General features: G+C 47.6%; 1 protein-coding gene across 1 annotated transcript in view; it reads left to right on the top strand.

Annotated features, from left to right (window-relative positions):
* Window positions 1-16,409, top strand: part of MARCHF3 (membrane associated ring-CH-type finger 3) — a 137,180-nt gene extending 120,771 nt beyond the window's left edge. Inside the window, exons 4-5 of the mRNA XM_025433182.3 lie at window positions 9,035-9,244; window positions 15,466-16,409. Coding sequence (XP_025288967.3) covers window positions 9,035-9,244; window positions 15,466-15,624 — 369 coding nt within the window. The 3' untranslated portion in view covers window positions 15,625-16,409. The remainder of the gene's footprint in view (window positions 1-9,034; window positions 9,245-15,465) is intronic.
* Window positions 16,410-23,943: the final 7,534 nt, after the last annotated feature.

The raw sequence follows: 23,943 nt of genomic DNA, 5'->3' as shown, positions 1-23,943 counted from the left end.
CAATGTCTGCCACAGTTTAATGGAATGTGAAATATCTGTGATTTTCATTGATCACAAAGCCATGAGGACAGATCATACCAGTGAGATTTTCTGCATAACTCAGTGAGATGCTAGATTTCAGTTGGAAGCTGTGAAAATCCTCATCCCCACATCACAGATCCTTCAGGAAGGAATCCTGTCCTTGGCCCCCAAACACCTGGACTGCATCAGCAGGGCTTGTGGGCCATGGTGGGCATTAGACTACATGCCATGGGGAGCTGCCAGGGAGTTCAAAGTGAGAGAAGGAGGTTGATCTTGCTGCCTTATAGAAACTGGATTCAAGGATAACAGGAAGAGAAGATTGAGGAGGCAATTACAGGTGAGAGGTGAGGCTTGGAAGAGTAGTGGCCCTGACCAACAGGACGAGTGGATTGCTTGCATATGGGGTGTGGGGATGAGGAAAGGCCCATAAGGATGGAGCTGAGGGTGTTGACAAGGACCACCAGGAGCTAGTGCTGCCACACCCTGGCAGGGACAACATGGGTGGCCACTGGGCAGTACAGGTGAACCCAGGGCTCCATGGTGGACCTTGTCAAGTTTGCCATATTGCTTGCACAAGAGGAAACAGCAAAAGCACAGCCTGAGCTCAGAAGGGCCTTGGGCTGAAAGACAATATGCACGCTCTCTAGTTGAACCTGATGTTTCAAACAAAAGCAGGAACTTGAGTTAAAGAGAAAAGGGCTCTTTACTACTTCCCTCAAAGCTTCACCATCCTCACTCCTGTGAGGGAGACTCTTGTTTTGTTTTTGTTTACTCCTTCAAAGAGGTGAAAGAACTTGATGAGGAACATTTAGGGGAGCTAACAGAAGGACATCTGGAAGTGGTGTCCCATCTCTCATTCTATGTCCTGCATGGTTTCTGCTTCCCTGACCTCATCCACTGTGGGAGCAAATAGAAATTAGGATCAACATTTCATGTAGTTGTACATGAAACTAATATAGTATAATACACTGTACATCCATTACACTGCAATTAAAAATGTTTTTAATTTTTAAAATGTGTAAAATTTTATGTAGTGCAAAAGCAAGCTAAGGGAAAGAGTTGAAAGCACAGTAGGGGGATCCCTGGGTGGCGCAGCGGTTTAGCGCCTGCCTTTGGCCCAGGGCGCGATCCTGGAGACCCGGGATCGAATCCCACGTCGGGCTCCCGGTGCATGGAGCCTGCTTCTCCCTCTGCCTGTGTCTCTGCCTCTCTCTCTCTCTCTCTGTGTGACTATCATAAATAAATTAAAAAAAAATAAATAAATAAAAAAAAAAAAAAGAAAGCACAGTAGGCTGGAGATCTCAAACCCTGGCTCCTCTGCCATGTAACCTTAACCTCAGTGAGGTGTAATATCCTAATTCAAGACAGGAATAATAACGCCACCTTGTGTTATTAAATTCAGTGAAATTATGTGCCAAATGAACAAAAATGAAGTCCTTGTCATCATGGAGCTCTCAGTGAAGTAGGGAGCAAAATACAAACAAGTGTACAGACAAATAAATAAAGAGCATCTTTTCGAAGAGTGCCTTGTGCTCTGTAGAAAATATAGCCAGGCACTGTTTGTAGGTGCCATATAAAGGTCCCGTGTGAGCTGAGACCTAAATGATCGGAAGGAGCCAATGGCACATGAATCTGGGCAAAGCCTGGCCCCTCCAAGTGAATAGCCACAAGTAAAGGTTAGAAATGAAGAAGGAGAGGTCATTGGAGACATAGAAAGGGAGGCAAGTGTGAGGTCAGGTATTCTTGTAGTCCTAGGTAAAGAGTATGGACTTGATTCTGACCATAGGGAGAGCGTAAGCAAAGGAGCAATATGCTCTGATGGATAGACGTTCAAGGCCACCCAGACTGGTTTTGGAGCCAGACTGTAGGGAAGCCAGAATGGAAGTAGCAAGGCTATTGCCTCTCAAATACATATTGATCGTTTCCCAGGGATGGTGGTGGATGTGGAAAAAGTGCACAGATTCCAGATACCTATGTAAGGTGGTGCCTATATGACTTCCTGGCCGGTGAGATGTGGCAGGTAAGACAGAAAGGAAATGGCTGGCTGAGCCACTGGGTGGCTGGTGATGTCATTCACTGAGCTGGAGGAGACGTGGAGAAAAATAGGTGCTAAATCAAGAGTTCTGCTTCGGAGAGATTGAGTATAAGTCGTCTGTTAGTCATCTAAGTAGAGATGGTGAGTGAGCTGTTGAAAATGCACATCTGGAGCTTTGGATGGAGGCCAAGGCTGGAGAAGGACATTTCAGGATCACAAGCACATCCTCTGTGAAGTTTTCATTTGAGCTGCTTTGCTGCAAGCCTGGTTTGATGGATATCTGGAGCGAGCATCTCCTCAGCAACCCCAGAGTCAGAATTTCTTTCTGGGTGACTTCAGCTGTTCTGGAAACTCACCGGCAGACTGGAGTACAGGAATTTAAAACATCAGTAGGAGTTTGTCTTTGTTCTCTGTTATGTCTTGAGTTAACGGAAATGCATGATTTTCATGTTTCATCATAATCTCTAGATCATGCAAAGGACCCATCACATACCCGTCTGATCACTACACTGCCCTTTTGACCTTGCAGCTCTCCAGGCAAGCAAGACAGTTTAGGGTGGAATGAGTTGGGATCTGGGAATAAGACCCATGCCAAGGAATGTAAGCCCTTGTTTAATAACTCTGCCAAGTGTCAGATTAGCAGGAGACACTCAAGCAGATAAACCCACATGAGAAACCATGGTGAGACCTTGCCTGCCCTTTCCTTTTCCTCTCCATAAATTTGTGATGGTTCTATCCATTGTTATCCCTTCTATCAGTTTCTTCCATTCTCATGATGGTTTCTCATTAAGGAGATTCATGGGGAAGGTTGTAATCGATCAGAGCTGTTAGCCACCAGAGTGTAATCTGGTTCTAGTACAAACTGACCCGCACGCTGTCCTGTCTGCCTTGAGGATTTAAGCCGATTAACTTGGAGCCTGGGAGACAGAATCTAATGTCCTGGAGCTCTGCACCCCCTTCTCCCGAGTGAGGGATTTAACAAATTGACACTGTAATTAGATCCGAACCCACAGTCAGCCCACCTTGGAAGGAATCACTGGTGCCCGGTTCACCTTGGATGTGTGCTTACAGCCAGTGCATGATGCCGCTCGCTGGTGGCATGCTGCTTTCATTCCCGCTGCTGTCTCTGGCCCTGTGCTGCTGATTACCATGGGGGGCTCTGTTTGGTTTAGACGGTTGGTTGGGTGGTTGGTTTTGTATCCATTTCCAAGAGCAGATCAATCTCATGGTTCGGGAATGAGTTAGTGACTGGAATGAGATCGCCACGGAAAAACAGGCAGCTCATCGCCAGGGCTTTCAAGAAGGAGCACAGTCTCTGTGCTTTATGTTTCTGACAGAACCAGAGAACAGAAGGCAGGAAGGGTGCCCAGGTCCCCTGGCCTCCGGGTGGGTGGGCTGCCAGGTGAGAGATGCCACACACATTAGTATTCCCAAGCATCTACCTCGGCTTTTAAAGCACAGAACAACCACCAAGTATAAGCAGAAGACTAATGTTAAACTAAAGCCCCTTCAAGAATGATATTTTAGCTGCAAAAGCTGTCCACAAGTGGCAGGATAAATTAGTATCTGGCACCCAGGGAACTTTCTTACACCGATAAAAACACTGAAGGTACAAGCCTCTTCCTACCCACTTCATCCCCTCACCACCCACTGCCACCGCCTTCTTTTTTTTTTTTTTAAACTAAGAATGATGATTTAATAGATTATTTTGGAGCACAGTCTTTGGAGCTAGACTACCTGGATCAAAGCCAAGGCCAACCTTTACAAGTTATTTGAGTTTTCTGTGCCTTGGTTTCCCTATCTATAAAATGCTGGTGATAATGGTGGTACTTTTTTCTTTTTTTTTTCTTTAAAGATTTTATTCATTATTCATGAGAGACACAGAGAGAGAGAGAGAGGCAGAGACATAGGCAGAAGGAGAAGCAGGCACCTCACAGGGAGCCCAATGTGGGATTCGATCCCAGGACCCCGGAATCATGCCCTGAGCTGAAGGCAGATGCTCAACCGCTGAGCCACCCAGGTGTCCTGGTGGTACTTTTTTTGAAGATTATTAAGGAGTAAATCAGTTACTTCATGTACCATAACGATAGTGCTCTGCATATCAGTGTGGATAAACGTAAGTTACCATCATTGATTTAACACTGCAAATGCCAAATGTGCGAGACGCCAGCGATAGGAAGGGTCCACCTCAGGTCAGGTGGCAGGCCAGACACGTGAACCAACCCGCCATTCTGCCATCACCTGCTCTTCATTAAATGTTTGGGAAATGAAGACACCACTACAGAATAGTTGAATACCCTATGTATAATAAGTAAAACTGATTAGAGAGACATGAGATCTAAAAGAGAAAAAAAATCAAATTGAATAATAATTGAGATCAACCTTTTGATTTCAGCCAAAATGTAGCTGAAATTAAATGCCCAGAAATTAGACCTCATTGTGATTTGGTAAAAGAAAGAACAGAGAACAGAATAGTAGCCTCAGAATATTTTATAAAATTACCATGATAATATCTTGACCAGCCAATCCTTCAACTACCATGACAAACCAGTAAAACAGGACTTACTATGTCCCCCCCCCAGCTGAAGATTTGCCAAAAATCTAGTGCATGCGCACACACACAAGTGCCATTTGGTGCAGAAAGAAAATGTAAATTTGGAAAGCAAAGGAAGAGCAAAGTGAGGTTGGTTTGAATCCCACCTCTACCACCCACTAGCTGTCTATCCTTAGGTGAGTTAGTAAACTCTCTTCTTCTGGTATCTGCATCTGTAACATGGGGATAATGTGAGCATGTGCTTCACAGCATTATTGCAAGGCCTCAATGAGGCGGTGCATGATAAACTCAACTTTCTAGCACTGAGCTTACCCCAGCCATATTTCAGTACTAATTTTTTTTTTTAACTGCTATACTTTACAAAGGACTAGCTGGATGTCTCCCTCCTTGACTCCCTCTTCACTCCCTATCTCTCACTCAGCGTCTCTCTCCCGATGTTTGGTACACAACTAATACATGCATATACATGGGTAATCCATGTTCATTTTAGAAAAGAAAGAAAATACAAAGTGAAAAAATTAAAGACGACTTATGATTCCACTGCCAAGAATAGCCTTGATTTTTCTCGGTATCCTTCTGGTCTTTGTCGATGTAAATCCACTACATCTATGTAGATGTAAATGTCTACATGTATGTAAATATATCATTACATATATAGGATCATACTATACGTTCTGTTTGGTAGCACTCTCTTCCTCCTCAGCAATATATCATGTCAGTAAATATAAAATGTACATTATCATTATCATTTGAAATTACTCTATGGTATTCTAAGTAAATTTAGACAGTCCTCTCTTGCTAGAAACTTGAGGTATAATCATATTTTTTCTGTTGTAAACTCCGCTTGTATAAATATCCCATATCAACCTATTTGGATACCTTGGCAGAGGTTCTTACCATAGCAGAGGACAATTTTTTTTTCAGCAACAGATATTACCAATGGTCCTACACGGGACCTGCATTATGTATGAGATAAATATGCTTGGGATTCTGAAGAAGTCACAGATTGTAACATAATAGTACCTATTTAAAGAACTTCATACCTGGGGCACCTGGCTGGTTCAGTCTGTAGAGCACGTGACTGTCGATCTCAGGGTTGTGAGTTCAAGCCCCACATTGGGCATAGAGCTTACTTTAAAAACAACAACAAAAACAACAACAACAGGGCAGCCCAGGTGGCTCAGCAGTTTAGCGCCGCCTTCAGCCCAGGGCCTGATCCTGGAGACCCAGGATCGAATCCTATGCCGGGCTCCCTGCATGAAGCCCTCTGCCTGTGTCTCTGCCTCTCTCTTTGTGTGTCTCTCGTGAATAAATAAATAAAAATCTTTTAAAAAAAACTTCATATCTAAATATGACCCAGCAGCAAACAGCTGAGAAAAAAAACATATACATAGATAGATAGATAGATAGATAGATAGATAGATAGTTAATTATATGCGGAATCCAGATATTGGATGATTATGTACACATAAAAAGGGCCTAGAAAATTTTCAGGAATACAGAAAATCAAAGAACAATTAGAAAAAGAGGAACTGGGAACCAACAGTAATACTAATCTTGACTTTGTGATTTATCTTACACCGGATGGTAATAACTAGGGATTTCTAATTACTTCCTTCCACACCTGAGTCATTTCATTGGGTAATGTCAAGGGCCACATATATAAGTAAAATACTAAATTAATTTTCATAAAATGTATTCAGAATTCTCCAGCAGAAGAAATTGGGGAAAGTCTTTGCCAGCGAGTTCAGCTTATCTGCATACATCTGTTGCATATTTATTGAGAATCTACTATGTTCCAACAAGTGAGGACACAGAGCAAAGGAGGCCAGACTTCCATATCTGCTTCCAGGAAAAATCTGCAAGGGGAATCAGGTTGCTGCAATTTGGGGAACATCATTTAAGGATCTGGATTTCTGAATGTCTTGCAATTTTAATATTTTTCAAATATTTTACTGATAGGACATCTGAGCAAGAGCAGAGAAATCTGAGTCCTCTCCTCAGTTTGACCCCTAAATCACCTGAAGCAATATCATTTAACCTTGCTGAGCCTCTATAAAATTAGGACAATCACACCCAATTTCTACTCTCTACGTCATAGCAACAGTCCCAGTATTTAGGCAAGAAAATGTTAATTAGAGCCTTTGAATTTCTTTGAAGCTGCTGAGATGTGTGAGGTACCATGACAACATGTGGCAGGGTCAATATCATTTGCACTTGATCACTTAGGTATTTATGTGAAATTTTTATAATGCTGTATTTCTATTCAGAAGTAAGCCGGTAAGCCATATCCCCATTATCTGTTTACTCTGGTCCATTTTAAAGGAATTTATTTATTTATTTATTTATTTTTTAATTTTTTTTTTTTTATGAGGAAGAAAATGAGAGAGAGAGAGAGCATGAGTATGGCAGAGGCAGAGGGAGAAGCAGACTCCCTGCTCCCAGAACCCTGGGATCATGGTCTGAGCCAAAGGCACATGCTTAACTGACTGAGCTGTCCAGGCGCCCACTGGGTCCATTTGTGAGCTGAGGTTGACTTCTTTCAGCATCTCAGCACAGTTGTGAGGTGCACTGTCCCTGGAAAGTGGTATGCCGGGCATTGCAGGTCATTCAGTGTTGACTTCAGGCCAACATTCAAGGAAAGCCACCTTCCAGAAAACCTCTTCCATGCCTTTTACCTCCTGTTTCTTCTGCTCACTCTCTGAGGCTTTTGCTGGCCCTTCCACCACTCTGTCCTCACCTTGCCCTTTCTGCAGCTCTTCTGTCTCTTCCTCCTGCCATTGGCCTTCCCTCCACTCTCCACCCTCCACTGGGCACAACACACTCTTACGTCCCCTGTCATGCTCCTTTCCCTCCCACCAATGCTTTTGTGGGAATTGCAGCCCTGGACACTTGGGAGTGTCTGCTCAGCAGCCCACAATGTTCACATTTGGGGGCCAGCCCACAGCACTGTGAAGCTCCTATTTGCATATGAGATGAAAGACAGACTCAGCAAGCATCTCTTCTCACTCCCACTCCATCAACTGCACTTGAACCCCTCTCCTCTGGACCCTTTGGCCTTGACCAGCGCTACATGGGACAGTGAGATGGGAGTATTTGGAGACATGGCCCAGAGCTAATCTGAAGAAAAGCCAACAGGACCCCATTACTGTTATGTACCGATACCAGTTTGTAAGCATGACTTTTCCCAGAATGGATTATGGAAAACATTTCATCAGGCATTTAGCAATTCCCTAAGTGGGAGCACAGCAACTCTGTTTCCCATCTTGGAGGAATTCTCATGTCTGGTCTTTTAATAAGCACAAAGTTTTCACCACCCTTTTGGGAGTTGGTTCAGCCTCAAAACTGGGCAGCACAATTAAGATGTCAAAGACCATCCTAAGTAGGCTCAGGGTCCTAACACAAGGAGGGGCATTACTGAGTTCATGGAGTCCCATGAGCCTCAGTCTGTGGGAGATCCCCAAAACCACCTTTAGGCTCCATGACTGACCAGAAGGCCTCACAGGAATCAAAAAATCTCTTACTCGTGGTTACAGTTTATTACAGCAAAAGGATACCAATTAAAATCAGCAGAGGGAAAGGGTACATGGGGTGAAGTCTAGAAGAAACCAGGCTCAAGCTCCCAGGTGTCCCTTCCCAGTAACGTCACACACACCTGCTTAATTTCTCTACCAACAATTTGTGATGACTCATACAAAGCATTATCAGTCCTAGCCTTGGTGCCCAGGGCATTTGCTGGGGTGAGGCACATAGGCATATAGCACCTGCATTATTGCAATCAGCTCCTCAGACTCCAGCCCTCCATGTGTTCAGCATAAATCACATTGTTGACATAAACTCTTTTATTCTACATCTACCTTATGGCCCAAGGCCTCAGGCATACACAGACACTGGTAAAAGGTAAAATATTGCAAGGATTCAGAGTTCTCTAAAAAGCCAATCTTGAAAACAGGCCTCTCTGGGGCATGTGCATGATTTGAGCAACCGAGGTCTGCTAATCTAACCCTTTTCCTGCAGACATTCCCAGGGTCAAGATCCTGGAAGGCTTTGGCCACACAGCAGCACTTCTTGTATCTCAACTAGATTACCTCCTGGAAATAATATCATCTCTATCTTCCCAAAGTGCCATTCTTCACAATAATAACCACTGAACTGTTTTCAAAACTAGTAGGCCATCTACAGTAAAGGACACTTAATATTTTTATCATCATCAGGGCGGTCATGTTAAATGATTATCAATAATCACTATCCTTGGAGGTGGGGTATGAAAATAAGCCTTTAATGCTCCTTTGGGATCTCAGAATAGGTCATAAGCAAGTTCCAGTTTCCGAAGACAGAGACACCCTGAGAGTAGTGTGTCTCCACTCCACACTGTCATTTAACTGTGACCTTGCTTTTCTCTGTCTTCCCCCTTTCCCTGGCAGTGGCTCAGAAACCCAGGCCCCCAGCATGAGAAGCGGACTCTGTTTGGAGACATGGTGTGCTTCTTGTTCATAACCCCGTTGGCCACCATCTCGGGCTGGCTCTGCCTGCGGGGCGCTGTGGACCACCTGCACTTTAGTAGTCGGCTGGAGGCCGTCGGACTGATTGCACTCACTGTGGCACTCTTCGCTATTTACCTCTTTTGGACACTAGTAAGTATAGCCCACGGCCCGGGGGCTCAGAGCAGCTGGAGCTGGCACAGCCTTCCCTCTCGTCTGTAGCACGCCCCACCGGCCCTGTAGAAGACAGATCTGCAGGTGCTGGTGGGAGCGTGTGACGTGGTTTACTACCACATGTGTGTACGTGTATGCTGTGTGCGTGCGTGTATGCATAGGTGTGCTGCTGGGAAGAGCAGATCAAGTAAAGAAAGAGCCCTAGCTTCTGAGATCCCATCAATCAAAGACACACACCCTAGATATTTCCTCCTGCAGGGTTCTAGGACTCCATCCGTGATGAGGCACAGTGTTCTCTTTCTCTGGTTTGTGTGCCTCACTTTTGCCGGGATGGCAGTGTATTATGAATGATGCACTTGGGCACTGTTGCTGTCACTGCCTGTGCAGATCATGAATCCTCCTGCTGGTTATTTTCTTCTTACTCCCTGACACAGCCTATAGTCTTTGTTGGACGTGGAGCTGTGTGTTGCCTGATGATAATTCTGTATGTTGGGATATTGACTCTGCTGCCCATAAGAACACTAATTTATCTAGCTGAGAAGCCACCACCAAAGAAAACCATTTCCCAATAAGTGTGCCGGCTGTATACGAGGAAGAATTCTTAAACATGTCTGTTTTTTCATTCACTGAAACTTCTGAAAAGAGTTGAGTGCTTGGGCACTGGCTGGCACAGCATCGATCTCCCTCTTTATGTTTCCCTCTGGGACCTGTAGGGAAGAAGGTCACTACCCTCTAGACTAGTTTCAGAAACCGAGCTTCCCTGCTTCCTGGCATTACTCGGCTGTGCCTGCTCATTTCTAATCTGAGCACGTCCCACTGTTACTTAATAGGTGTTTCCTGTCCAGACCTTACCATTCTCATATCCTGGAGTGCAGTGTCCGTGTGGGGAAGCCACTAGCGATTACGCACACTTGCTCCTTCGCGTTGTGTCTTCCAAACCCTGTCCCACCAGCTGCCACTCTTGCCAGGCTGACCACAACCCCTGCCCATTCCCCCTCCTGGTTGTCCTGTGACTCTCTAGTTCTGTATGTCCCTGCTGGTGGGAGCGTTCAGGGAATAAGTGGAGGCACACGTCAGTCTCAGTAAGAGGGACATGGCTCAAGCCTTAGTAATAAACACAAGCGTTCTGATGCTTCCAACTTTCTGAGTCCTCTGGTGAATTTAGGCATTCTGCTCCCAACCTGGTGAAGCCTCACCAGCAGAAGTAATACTGCCTCCTTTAAAAAGTCTGTGCCTACAAAGTGGGTCCTGATTCACAGTGAGTCAAGCGATGCAGTGGGCTCAGAAGTCACCAGGCAGTGGGAATGGGAGGAGTGGTAGAATAGGAAATTAAATTGTCTTTTACCACTGACTCCCTGTCAACTGCAGCAGCTTGGGAAAGTCATTCCGTGCCTCTGAGCCTCAGTGTCCTCATCTGTAAAGTGGGGATGACAGTAATGCCCATCCCACCAGCCTCCCCGCTGCCTAGTGATAGAAAGGAAAGAGCCCCTCCCGAGAAAGCACTCTGGAAAATAATTGTCAGTTTGTACCATGTTTACAGGTTTGCTAGGCTACGATTTGTCTTAGACGTGTTTGTAAGATGAAGGATGTCAGGTTGAAGATGTCAATCTAATTGTTGGGCTTTCAAACCAAACTTATGGCCTTTTCAAAAATGTGCTTTGTAAAGCATACGTTCAGCTAGGATGAAAGAGGAAAAGGAGGCTGGGGGAGGAAGAAAGGGAAAGATTTCCTCAGAGAGAGACGATGTGACCCTGTTTCATGTCCTATCTCAGATGAAAGGGGGTTTGGGTGGGAAGGGTGCCTGGAGTGCCTCTGCAGGAGGCAGAACACACTTCATCCCAGAAACGTTTCCAAGAGGCCATAGTAGTGAAAAAGCGCATGCATTAGAATGCAAAGGCCCTGTGGTCGGACCCAAGATGTAGCATCCTCAGAGCGGCATAACCAGGGTGCTTAACCTCTGTGATCAGCCTTCCACTGATGCAGAAAGTGGAGGGACTTGGTGGGATAACTTCAGGAACATTTATCAGAGCACCCAGAACAGGCATGGGGCTTTCCTCCTCCGGACACCTAGCCGGCTACAAGATGCAAAGCAGCTGGAAGGAAGGGAAAGCGTGCTCCCCTCTGGCTGGTGTGGAAACCGCTCGGCGCCCCTGAGCAAGAGGTTACTCAATCTGCACTAACTCCTTCCCAGATAAATGCTGTACTGAGCCTCCCTGGCAGGAGCCGTAACTCAGGAGCTGACAACACTTGGAAAGTGCCCTCCGGCAGAAACCCATTGTAAACAAGCTGTCAGGCTTCAGGAGAATATGCTGTGAAAATGTCTTAGATAAACAAACACGGTGTCAGTCCCAGCCTGGCTGCTGCTCCGAAGGAGCCTTTCTGGCAGGGCCTCGCCACTGCTGGGAAGGGGGACACACGGCCTCACCGCCACCGCTGCCACCCTGCCGCCACTCCAGGAGCCGGACCCTCTGGCACCTGCCACGTGGAAACCTGCATCTGGGACCCCGGAGACCGGGGTGCGGCCCATCTCCATCGTGCCCGGGGAGAGGGGCCCTGGAAACATCACTGCCCCCATCACAAACCATGTGAGGTCCCGGAACAGACAAAAGCCCTGTGAGCACTGAGTTCATGCTCAGCATCAAGAAGTCCTCCCGGGGGGCACTTACGATGAGCCCCACGTTGGGAGGGGGGGGACTGGGGTGTCGCGCATTCACCGCGTCACTGAGGCGACAGCCAGTGCCCAGCACAGAAACTTGGTTAAGGCCCGGGATGGGGGTGAATGAGCGATCTGCTTCCTCTGGCTGACCTGCAGCCCCACGGGTAGTCATCCGAATTCTCCCCGTAAAGTAGGGAAACCTCCAGGAAGACAGCATCCAAACGAGGGGGCTGTGTGCACGCTGGCTGAGCCACAGCCCACACGGCCCACGGCTGCCCGAGCGTGTTCGGTGTGACCCTGTGCCCAGTCCCTCTCCGCGGCCCATCTGCTCACATGCAGCCCGCCTCCTCCAGGCAGCCGGAGGTCAAGGAGCCAGGCCTGTTTCTGGGAAGACGACTTGCAAGGCCCTGGCACTGTCAGTAAGCCTCGATCACACCATACTCTCCACAATACAGATAGATTTCCCGAGCCCTGCTGTGACTTTCCCGCAGACTGTGGGCCGCAGCCTGTCACCTCCCTGACAGGGAGGGGTGGATGCTGGTGTCTTCTGGCCCTCCTTGCCCCGTCCAGGGACCACAGCTCTTTGTAGGATCTTGCCCCCAAAAGGTTAATAGATATCCTTCGGATGAAGCGATGAATGCATCTCAAGAAATCTGTCCCAACAAAAGCAGTATTCTTAGAAGAGCAGCCCTGTGCACTTTCTTCCTCCTCTCCCTAAATCCTCAGACATTTAAGGGCCGCCTGGGTGGCTCCGTCAGTTAAGTGTCCAACTCTTGATTTCAGCTCAGCTCATGATCTCAGGATCATGAAATCAAGCACCAGCCTAAGATTCTCTCTCCCTTCCTCTGACCCTCCTCCCGGGGACATTTAAGAAATATCTCAACAAAATTCCCAACGTTACAACTGTCATAGCTTCTTTTTGGTTTACGCTGTTTATTTTTCCCTCACTGCCTCTTCATTTCTCTAAATCAAATTCTGTTCCACTGTGGGAAGGGAGTATCTTGGAGCTTCTGGCCCGGGCTCCGCACTAGCCCGGGGCATTGCCAACCTGAGGCCCCGTCCGCATTATGCCCAAGTGCCTTTATCTTCCCCCCAATAAGGAATCATCTTCCTATGATGCTTTCTTCTTATTGATTGAATCTGCCCACCGACTGTGATGGTTAAAGGCAATTAAGATAGATTAATACATAATGAGATCTCATTTGTTTGTCTGAACAAGCGGACTGATTTTTGTACCTCCTGGCCCTCGAGGAGCCAGGAGACCTGCTAAGTCGTTGACTCCCTGGTTGCCTGAAGCAGTGCTTCTCAGGCTTGAACGTATCTGCGAATCACCTAGGGATCTTGTTAAGATGCACGCTCTGATTCCTTAGGTCTGGGTGGAACCCAAAATTCTGATGTTCTAACAGGCTCCCAGGTGATACAGCCCTTTGCTGACCCACGGCCACACTGAGAGCAAAGGAAATAGCGCTTCCCCCCCTTTTCCCGCCCCCATTCCCCTGTGTCTAAGAAAGAGCATCAGAAAACTGTCTTCTTTTCCATATTTAATGCATCAAAAATTACAGGCCAAGAACACTGGTGTGTGTGAGGCACGGTGCTAAGTGCTTTCTCAGATACCACTCTTCACAGTTTGCAGACAAGGAAACAAGCTTGAGGGGGTGACAAGCAACCCTCCCGAAGTCATGGAGCCACTAGGCAGAGGATGGGGGTGCAGACCGGGTGTGCCTGGCCTGGGGCACCACCTGCATGTAGCCACGGTGACTTCTCTGCCCCCCGAGGTCCAGTACGCACAACTCCTTAACATACAGACCAAGGGTCTCTTGATTTGAAACCCAGCTTTCCTGTAGTGTTTCCAGATTCCGATCTTCTTGAACTGCCAGAGCTCCTCATTAGCACCAGCCTGCCTTCTACCCTTCCCTGCTCTTGGCTTTGAGCAGCAGGCTTTCCCACCTGCCTCTCTTACATTCATGAGGAGCACCACACAGCAGCAGGACAGAATAGATACATGAGAATCAAGCTTAGGGGGAAAAAGAAAAACCAGTCCTGATCCACTTTGGCATGTTCAGGGCCTTTTGGAGAAAAGCACATCTGTGTGGGTTTAAAAGCTTGTATTTTCATACCCAAATTTCTCTGGCACTCAGCCTGTGGCATCTGCTTTCTAGCCTCAGAAGGCCTGCCAAAAGACCAATAAGCCCTTTCTCATCAAGGGCCTCTGCTCTCCTCTGCTTCCAGAAACCTGAGTTCCAACCATCGGGCCAGCCCTCTCTCTGACCACCAAGGACCCTTTACTGGGGTCAGCCCAGCACACCCTCCCTAGATGATTAAACAGCCCATACTGGGTAACTGGTCACCCGGTGCTCACGGGCATTTTCCTTCCCAGCACCGACCTAGTCACCAGGATGCTCTCAAACTGGAACCTATCCTCATTTTTAAAGACAGTTTGTGCATCTCCAGAAGTAGGGACTCTGAATTTTCCGGGCAGGCCATCAGTGCCGTAAGCTAACCTTCTCCGAAATGAACCACAGATGTGTCTCGTTCCAGGATTTTACATGGAAAGCAAGTACTTTTCAGCACAGTTATGCCACAATTGGCCATCAGTTTACTGCTCATAATGTTGCATACCATGTAAGAGAGACTTTAATCTGAAGCAGTGTTGCAATCAGAAAGAGTAAGATATTTATTCACTCAGCAAACTCTACTGAGCAACTTCCTAAGTGCCAGGCATAGGTGCTGGGCATGCAAAGATGAATACAGCCCAAGCCCTGCTCTCAAGATGCTTCTGCGGTAGGGAGAGAAACAAATATACTGACGTACAGAGCACGTGATGCCACGCTGAGGTCCGCACAAGGCACTGCAGGTGTCCTTGGAAGTTGAACCTACCTTGGGCTGAGGCTCAAGAAGAATTTATCAGGGGAGTTGGTGCCCCTGCCTCCCAACTGAAAGCCAGAGGACGCCAGAGCTGAAGGTAGTGGGGGATCACTTATTGGGGCCAGCAAGTGTAGGTGTAACATGGCCCAGTCCAACAGTACCCTTCCTATCATAGCCAGTCTGAATGTTAAATTGTGCAGTGTCCAACCTGCAGTAGGGTACGTGACACCCAAGCATCCCTCTCATTTAGCAGAGAGAAAGCTGGCGACACTGCCTAGGTCCCACCCCTGGGCAAGGACTAGCACTGTACCCACTCTGCCCCGCTGCCTGTAGCCAACGTGCTTCACAACTGATGCTTTGGGGTCCAAACGCTACTATCCCCAAAGTAAATCCAGACTCTGAAGGAACCTCATTTCCTATTCCTATCTTAATTTTTTCCAATCTGAGGAAGAGTGAAGGAAGCCACCCCAGGGACCTGCCTGAGTTTACACATGGGTGTTCTCTGCTTGGTGCCAACCTCCCAACATTCAGCTGTTGCTAGGGCAGTCTGGCCCAGGGCACTTGCCCCGCTGTGCTGCTGCCAGCTCTCTGGGGCTGTTTTCAGTGACGTGTTTCTTGGATTGATTATCGGCTTCTGCTTACCTGAACCCTTCCCTTATTTTTCCTCTCCCACCCCCAGGTGTCATTTAGGTACCACTGTCGACTGTACAACGAATGGCGTCGGACCAATCAGAGAGTGATTCTCCTCATTCCAAAGTCTGTCAGCGTTCCTTCCAACCAGCAGTCCCTGCTGGGCCTCCATTCTGTCAAGAGGAACTCAAAGGAGACCATTGTTTGACGTCTGTGTCGTTGGTTGGTTGACTCGTTGTTTGGGGTTCTGGAAGTTTCTGCACTGGGGCCATGCACTGAGCCACCCCCCGAATCCTTCCTTAGGCCGTGGGTCTCAGAACACCCGAAGCCATGTTAGCACATCGCCCCGAGCAACGGACTCGGCCCGAAGAAAGCAAATGCTGTTTCACTTGGAATCACGGATGCTGCAATCACACGATACTTGCTGAGCTGCCAAACATGCTTATTTAGCAGATACTATATGGAGTTTCCTGAACACCTCTTTAACATATGAGGAAGGTTGTCCTGCTAAAGATGCAATTCAATGCTTCCTTTTTTATTACTATTTCCAAAAAAAAAAGAATATATATATATATATATTAAAGTCAGATGATAATCACAATCAAAAAGCCAATGTTAAAACTGGTTTCTTGGTTTGGACAGGTTTGGTTTGGGTGAGTTTGTTTCCTGGTTTCTACTGTAGATTCTTTGGGGTAATTTGATAACTTGAGTGGTCTTTTTCATCTCCTTCTTCTCTCTTACTCAAGGGGACAGCGAAACAACTGCAGAACAAGGCATATCTGAAGGACGTTTTGTACTAAACTTCATTTATTGCATTTTTAAAGGGGGAAGAAAAGGCGTGGCAACTCTCCCAACAATGAGCTGTTTATTTAAATTTCACTAAGAAGTAAAAAAAAAATTATGGTGAGGAGCACGCTCCTTTCGAGTTGTTTGGTACTGCCAGCTGATAAAAACTATTTTCTAATAATAAATATCCAGTGTGTGAAAGACAAATCCCATTGATTGCAATATTTTTTTAAATTATAAACCTGTGAAGTTTCCCCAAAGTAGATTTCAAAAAGGAAAAAAAAAAGGGGCAAGAGGTTGGTGTTCTTCCTCCCAACCCATTGTAGTTCATGTCGTAATTTTGCATTCACAAGGAATTGGAGGATCATTAGACATTTCTAGGAACCCTGGACCCGTTTTGCATATCAATTAGCATTCCCATTGCTCTATTGAATTTCTAGCTTGACAGGTAGATGGGGCAAAAAGTGTGTCCGAGCAGCCTACAGCCCCTTTGTCTGATTTTCAACAACAAAAGTGAGTCCCACACAGTGCCTTCCTGGAGCCCTGAGCCAAGTCCGTCACAGGCTGAAATAGACCTCTCCTAAGGGCTTCACGTCCCCCTTTTATCCTTCATAGAAGAAAGGGTCTAACCTGCACCCCACGTTTGTGTGCCACCCAAACCAGGGGGCACACGTGTCATCTGAGGAAAGCACTTGCCGCGCTGGCTCCCCGGCCCTCCCCCTGCCGCCGCACCGAGAACAGGTGGAGCCCAGCGCTGGGGGATGCTTAAAATATGGATTTCTAGAACACGACCCACATTCGGAAGATCACTCCAGCGTCTGCCTTAGGCTCCCCAGGTGGGAGAAGGGAGAGTGCAAAGCAATAGGCAGCGAGGAGGGTAGCGACTTCCATCTGCAGATTGATCAAGCCGATGCAGGTATCACCACTGTCTGCAGAGCCCCCCTCCGCCCCGCAATTCACAGGCTGCTCCCCGCGCTGTGTGGGGAGGGCAACAGCTGTCCTGCTCTCTCTGCTGCAAAGCTCAGATGTGCTTTATGGCTGATGACAATAGATTTCCTCCCCACCACGCTTCACTTCGACCCTGAATTCCCGTCATATGCGCCTCAGCCCTTCTGCTGGCTCGGCCCCGCTCACCCTCCAGGCTGTCATTAGCTGCACCACCGTCCACCGTTTCTTAATTGACCTTTTTAAAATGCTGGACGCCACTGGCTGCACGCAGCTGTCACACATTAAATTTCCAGAGCCAAGAGTCCAACTTGGTAGTTGGTGAACTACAGCCCGGTAATATAGGAGATAAATAACTTCTCCACCCAGCGTTGAACGCTGAGCTGTCAGCTTAACCAGCGACACCAGCGACACCTCTGGGGGAATGGCACGAGCATTCAGGAGAGGACCGTGCCCTTCATCCGGCTTTTTCCATGAGGTCGGGAAGTGGGAAGTTCCCAGGATCATTTCCTGTTGCGATGGCTGCAGGGAATTCCTGCTGTCTTGGTTCATGAGATGAGATATAGTGACTCAAAATATCAGGCCGACAGGTGCCCGGCAGCCCGCTGGGGCCCCTGCCCTGGGAGGGCGGGCGTGTTGGTGCTGGGTCTGTGCCCTACCTCTCTCCCCCACGTCTGCATCCCCACCCTGGGGAATAAAGCAGAGTCCAAAGGCAAGGAGTAGGCTGCACGTGGGCTGGTGTGCGGGGCACTCCTGGCAGCCAAGAGCAGAGCAGTGCCCCCCCTCCCAGCCCACCAGCTGGGATCCTCCTCAGGAGACACTCTGAGCTCCTTCGGCACCAGGGCTCAGCTCAGGTCCCGCTGAAAGTCTCCATCCCTTCTTGACCCTTTCATCCTGGCTTCGTTCAAGGTTCAGGAGTGTAAGCAACTACAGTACGTGCACAAGGCACCAGCCAAGAGGCCGGGGACAGGCGGGGGTCACAGTCCAGGCCCTGTGTCTGTCACCAAGCCACGCTGCACCTGCCTAGAAGAAGGGGTGCCTCTTGCTAACTGGCGCAGAGGCCCCTGCACTGGTCACCCGCAGCTCTGCCAACCTTGAACTCTTCCTCTGCTTCTCTCTTTTTGAGAAATTAAGAAAGAAGCAGGGAAAGGAATGAGGAGGGGCAGGTAAAGGATCCTGGGGGTTCACTGCTTCCTTTCCATCGACTTCTTCAACTGCCCACGTTTCCAGCCTCCTGCTGCATCCTATCCTAACCACTTGTCTTGAGGATATTGGGGAGAGACAAACACGAGTCGTGGTGAAGCCAGAGGGGGAGAGAGACAGTCGAAACGAGTCTGGCGAGCTCTTGCCTGCCCCGTGTGTGTGTGTGCGTGTGTGTGTGTGTGTGTGTGTGTACACATTTCTGTGATCTTATCTGGGAGTTCCAGAGAACACAGAATGTTCACACAAAATCTACAGCTCAGAGAATGGAGCAGAAGCTCAGATGAGATGGAAAACCCAATAAAGGAAAAATAAATGGAATGGCTTGGAAGTGACTTGTATCGGTGTGTCATGGGCCGGCCTCCCTTCCCGGGCCGCGCACGGGTCCGACCCTCTCCGCCGCGCCTTCCTCACAGTTACTTCATCTTTAGTGGCAGTGAGTCACGTGGGGGCACGGAGGAACCGAAGGAGAAAATGCGAGTGAAACAGCAGCCTGCCACCCGCACTCGGGCCAGTGGCCCGCTGGTGGCCCCACGTCCTCCGCAGGCCTCGTTGGTCCCCGCCTAGCACGGCCTCCGCCGGCTCTGTCCCCATGTCCCCTGCCACCAGAGCTGACGGAGCGGCACGATGTGCCCGGAAACTTTGCCCTTGGTCTGCTTTCACCAGGGAGAATGCCGAGGCCGAAAGAACCTGAGGACAAACGATACCTAGGAAAGGAAAGCGGCACATGCTTCCTTCCTCTTTGATCCAGAATGTTCCCAGAAGCTACCCGAAGATCAGCCACACAGCTCTAAGGCCTAGGCCTGGAGGAGATATGCAGGCTGTGAATCTGCAGCCCTTCATGGGCCAGGAGGTGGGCCTGGGGCCCGCGGGGCTCAGGATCACGTCGGGCAGAGGTTGGGTCCCGGATGCACCTGGCGGGTCCGCTTCTCTTCCGGCCAAGCACGGGGAGGAACTGCGACCTGGCGGGCAGTCGCCTGAGGCCTGGGCTGCAGAGGCTTGGAGTGGGGACAAACAGGTACTGCAGGGCAACGCCGGGGCAGTTGCACGCCCTCTCCAAAACGTGGTAGTTCTGCAGAAATGCCTGGGCCAGTATGTTCCACCGTCCGCCCTCCTTGGCCTGACAGAGCTCTCGGTGCCTAGGGGTTGACTGTCTTTTCCTTGGTGTTCAGCTGTGTTGTGGGCCGAGTCTGTCTCTCTGCTTCCCAGCGCGATAGCGTGGGAGAGAACCAGCCATGAGCCGGGCGACCTGGGCTCGAGGCTGGCTCTGCACTGGACAAGTGAGCCCACTTACCTACTTACCGAAGCCTCAATTTTCTGCCTCTGTAAAATGGGGCAATACCTACCTCAGTCAACCCCTGGAAGACTTTGTAAGGCTCCGCTCCCAGGAGTGGATTCGTGAATGGCAGTAGCCCCCACCGCCCCCCACTTTGTTCCACTCACCGTGGCTGATGTCTGTTATTGTGCCCCAGCTTGAGTTTTCACAAACGACTTTAATAAATGAAGGACCATAAACAGTTTAAAATCCTTTCCAGAGAAGAGGGACTGATTTTAAATAATCAACAGATATTTATTGAGCACACTGTGCTTGGAATAAAAAGAACGGTAAGAGACCCTTCTGGAGGTTGAAATTACTGACTTGATTGAGGTCTTTGAATCATGCGTAGATTTGTTACCCTTGCATTTCCTGACACTGGAGCCTATGGCTAATTGAGAATTCATCACAGATATAAAAAAAAAATTTTTTTTTGCTAGTTCTGAATCTAGTGCTACAGAGGAAAACAAATATAGTCTGTCAGTTGTCTGTATTCCCAGAAATGAGGGACTCATGAGTCATGGAGCTCATACATCTAGTGCCTTCTTGGAGGCTCTGAATTTGGTACACAAAGACAATACAAGGAGATCAGCTTCAGAGCCCTGCTTCTTTTGAGAAACCCTCCCTTTCAGACATACTTTTCACCTACTGTGTCCAAAGCTACCCTATTTAGGAAATGAATATATGGATGCTGTCAGAGGTTTTATTTTATCCTATCTTTGAATACCGGATGCAAAGAACTGAGTTAATCCTATGTTTCATCCCTGACAACTTCTATCACCGTCAGCCTATACAGGTCCTTCTTCTGTTTCATTCTACAAGTACGTACATAGAGCCAGACGCTTCCCAGGAGCCACGTGCAATTAGGCACTTTGAAAATCACCTCCTGGGATCCTCACGACACCTCATCTGTTACTGCCTAACAAACCACCGCAAAATTTCATGCTCTAAGGCAACCCTTTCCTTGCATTTCACTGTTTCGTGGGTTGGCTAGGGCTCAGCTGAGCAGTCCGCGGGCAGTGCGTCTTCTGGCCGCACTTGGCTCTCTGACAGTGAGATGGGTCAGGTGCTCCTCCTATGGCTTGGTCTCCTCCACCTGGCATCTCGGCTTCAAGGGCCCCACTCTTCCCATGGCAGCTCAGGACTCTGAAAGGGAAGAAGCTTCTGTCTGCCTAATGACTCGCCTTGAAAGGGCTAGTGGTCCCTTCCTCGCATCCTATTGACCAAAGCAGTGACAAGTCCCCACCTCCTGATGGGAGGCGTAGAATGGTTTGGGGCCGTCTTTGCAGATTAGCTACCAGGCCCTTTTAATAGATGGGGAAGCTTAACCTGAGAGGTTACGTTACTTGCCCCAAGTAACACAGCTAGTAAGGGGCAGAACTAGGATTCAGACCCAGGCTCTGGAGTCCACGATGCAATAGTATGCTATGCAATGATGCCTCTCAGCTTCTATTTTTATTTTTTATTTATTTTTTAAGATTTTATTTATTTACTCATGAGACACACACACACACACACAGAGGCAGAGACACAGGCAGAGGGAGGAGCAGGCTCCATGCAGGGAGCCCGACATGGGGACTCGATCCCTGGTCTCCAGGATCACACCCTGGGCTAAAGGTGGCGCTAAACAGTTGAGCCACCCGGGCTGCCCTCAGCTTCTATTTTTAGAGTAGATCCCCCTTCATCCCTGGTCTCCACTCTCTACCCTTCATTAAGCACCCACTCTAATATACCTGATACATAAACTGAATATAGATAGATATTTGCAAAACAGACTGTTTTGTGAGTAGATGTCTTAACTTACATAAAAGTGATTATAAATAGGGGCACCTGGGTTAAATATGGGACTCTTGGTTTTGGCTCAAGTTGTGATCTCAGGGTCATGGGATAGAGTCCTGCCTCAGGCTCCGCACTCAGTCGGCTTGAGTCTCTCTCCCTCTCACTCTGCATGTGCTCGCACGCACTCTCTCTCTCTCAAATAAATAAATATTTTTTTAAAAAGTGATTAAGCTTAAATCTCATTCTTTCCCCACCCCACCACCACTCAACACTACATTTTTAAGCTCAATGTCACTGCATGTGTGCAGGGTCACTGCTCCTAATGGCTGCTTGGGATTCCATTTCACTTCTCTGTTCCCTTCACATTACCTCCCACTCCCTGGCTCAACCAACAGGACCCTTAAGGACACCTGGGTACTCCCCTCCCTACGATCCCACTGGAGGGCTCTTCTGGCCTAGTACCCACGAGTGGGAATGCTGGACTGCAGGACGTTGATACAGTTAACTTCACTATTCGTATTGTTCTCCAGAAGGACTACAGCCCATTAGACACTCTCCTTTGTCACTAAGTTTTACCTTTTCTCCATTTGCTATTCTTTATTTGCTCAATTTTGGCCAATCTGACCATATAAATGTGTCTTATTACTTGTACCTGTGCAAATATAAAACTTCTCATTTTCCCCCTGGGTTGGCGATCTTTCCTTCACTCTCGTCACTCTGATGTGCTGCCATATGTCATGAGATCAACTCCCTCTTAACTTTGTCTATGGTAGCCTTTGTTGAACAGGAATCCTTTACTTGGACGTTGCCAAATCTGGGTTGCTGTCAGGTGCTCTGTACCAGGAGGGGTCTTTTGGAAATTGAAGAAGTCCTCTCTCATTCCCAAACCACAGAGACAGTGTTCCATGATTTTCTGCCTTTATGGTGTCATGTACCACCTTTAGGCTCTTGATCTATCTGGAGTTCACCCATGCCCATGATATAAGGCAATGACACAAGATTCAACTTCTGTTGAATCTCCCCAAGCTTCCCATCACCATCTACAAAACAATCTTTCCTTTTATCATTGGCTTGCGGTGTCACCTGTATCATATACCCACGGGTCTGTTTCTACAGTTTCCATCTGTGTCCCTGCATTACCTCGCTGTTTTTCTCACTGAGGCTTCATCCCGAGTCTTGGTATGTAGTGGAATGAGCAACCCTATCCGCTGCCAATTTTGCTCTACTTTTTTTTTTTCAAAACTGACTCAGTTATTTATAGACAAGCTTTTAATTCTTGTGCATAAATTTTAGAACAGTTTTTGTTAACTCATTTAAAAGTTCCTGATGGAATTTTGATTGGAATTGTAGTGAACTTATACATTAATTTCATGAAAATTGCCCTCTTTACAAATTTTAGCAATCCTATATGATACAAATAGAGTAACACCATTTATTTAAGTGTTCTCAGTGTCCTGAAAGAGAGTTTTAATCGTTGTCAATAAAATTCTCGTGCCTTTTCCTGGTTTAATTCCTAAATACCTTAGAGTTGTGTTGCTATTGTATATGGTATCTTATTTTCTATTCTATTTTCTCATTGGCTAGCGCTGGTGGAGAAGAACACTTGTTATCCTGTACTAACAGCTTTGCTGAACCCTGTGTTAGTTCTTTTTTTTTTTTTTTTTTTTTTTTTATGATAGTCACACAGAGAGAGAGAGAGAAAGGCAGAGACATAGGCAGAGGGAGAAGCAGGCTCCACGCACCGGGAGCCTGACGTGATTCAATCCCGGGTCTCCAGGATCGCGCCCTGGGCCAAAGGCAGGCACCAAACCGCTGCGCCACCCAGGGATCCCTCCTGTGTTAGTTCTTAAGGGTTGCTGATTCCATTCTAAGCCTGCTCTTTCCTGGCCGGGTGCCATGGCCTGGCCCCTTGGACTCATCCATGGCAGCCATGAGAGTAGGTGCACTTGCTGGGTTCCTCGTCTTAACGAGGGGTCAGAGTTTCTCCCCAAGGATATTTGCTATACGTTCTTCTTATATAATTTTGTTGAGTCATTCTGTTTCCTTGCTATTTCTAGTATTTTATGAGTTTTTACATCATTATTTCAAATACCAAATTGAAGGGCACCTGGATGGTTTGGTCATTTAAGTGTCCGACTCTTGATTTTGGCTCAGGTCATGATCTCAGGGTGATGAGTTCAAGCTCTGTGCCAGGCTCTCTGCTCAGCTGGGAGTCTGCTTGAGATTCTCTCTCCCTCTCCCTCTGCCCCTCCCTACCGTATCCTTTCTCTCACTCTCTCTGTAAAATAAATAGGTGAATCTTTAAAAAATATATCAAACTGAATCAGTAATAATGATTAAATACGATTACCAGTATTATTGAGAAATTTGTGTGACTTTCTACTTTAATCCATGTAATAAGACATGCTGCTGTTAAACCATCCTTTCAATCCTGGATCAACCTTAAGATTTTGTGTATCCTCTCTCTATATATATATTGAAAGTGAAGAGTTCACACCAATA

The sequence above is a fragment of the Canis lupus genome, chromosome 11, assembly GCF_003254725.2.
Source record: "Canis lupus dingo isolate Sandy chromosome 11, ASM325472v2, whole genome shotgun sequence".
NCBI lineage: Eukaryota > Metazoa > Chordata > Mammalia > Carnivora > Canidae > Canis > Canis lupus.
This window is presented reverse-complemented; position numbering and strand designations above follow the sequence as displayed.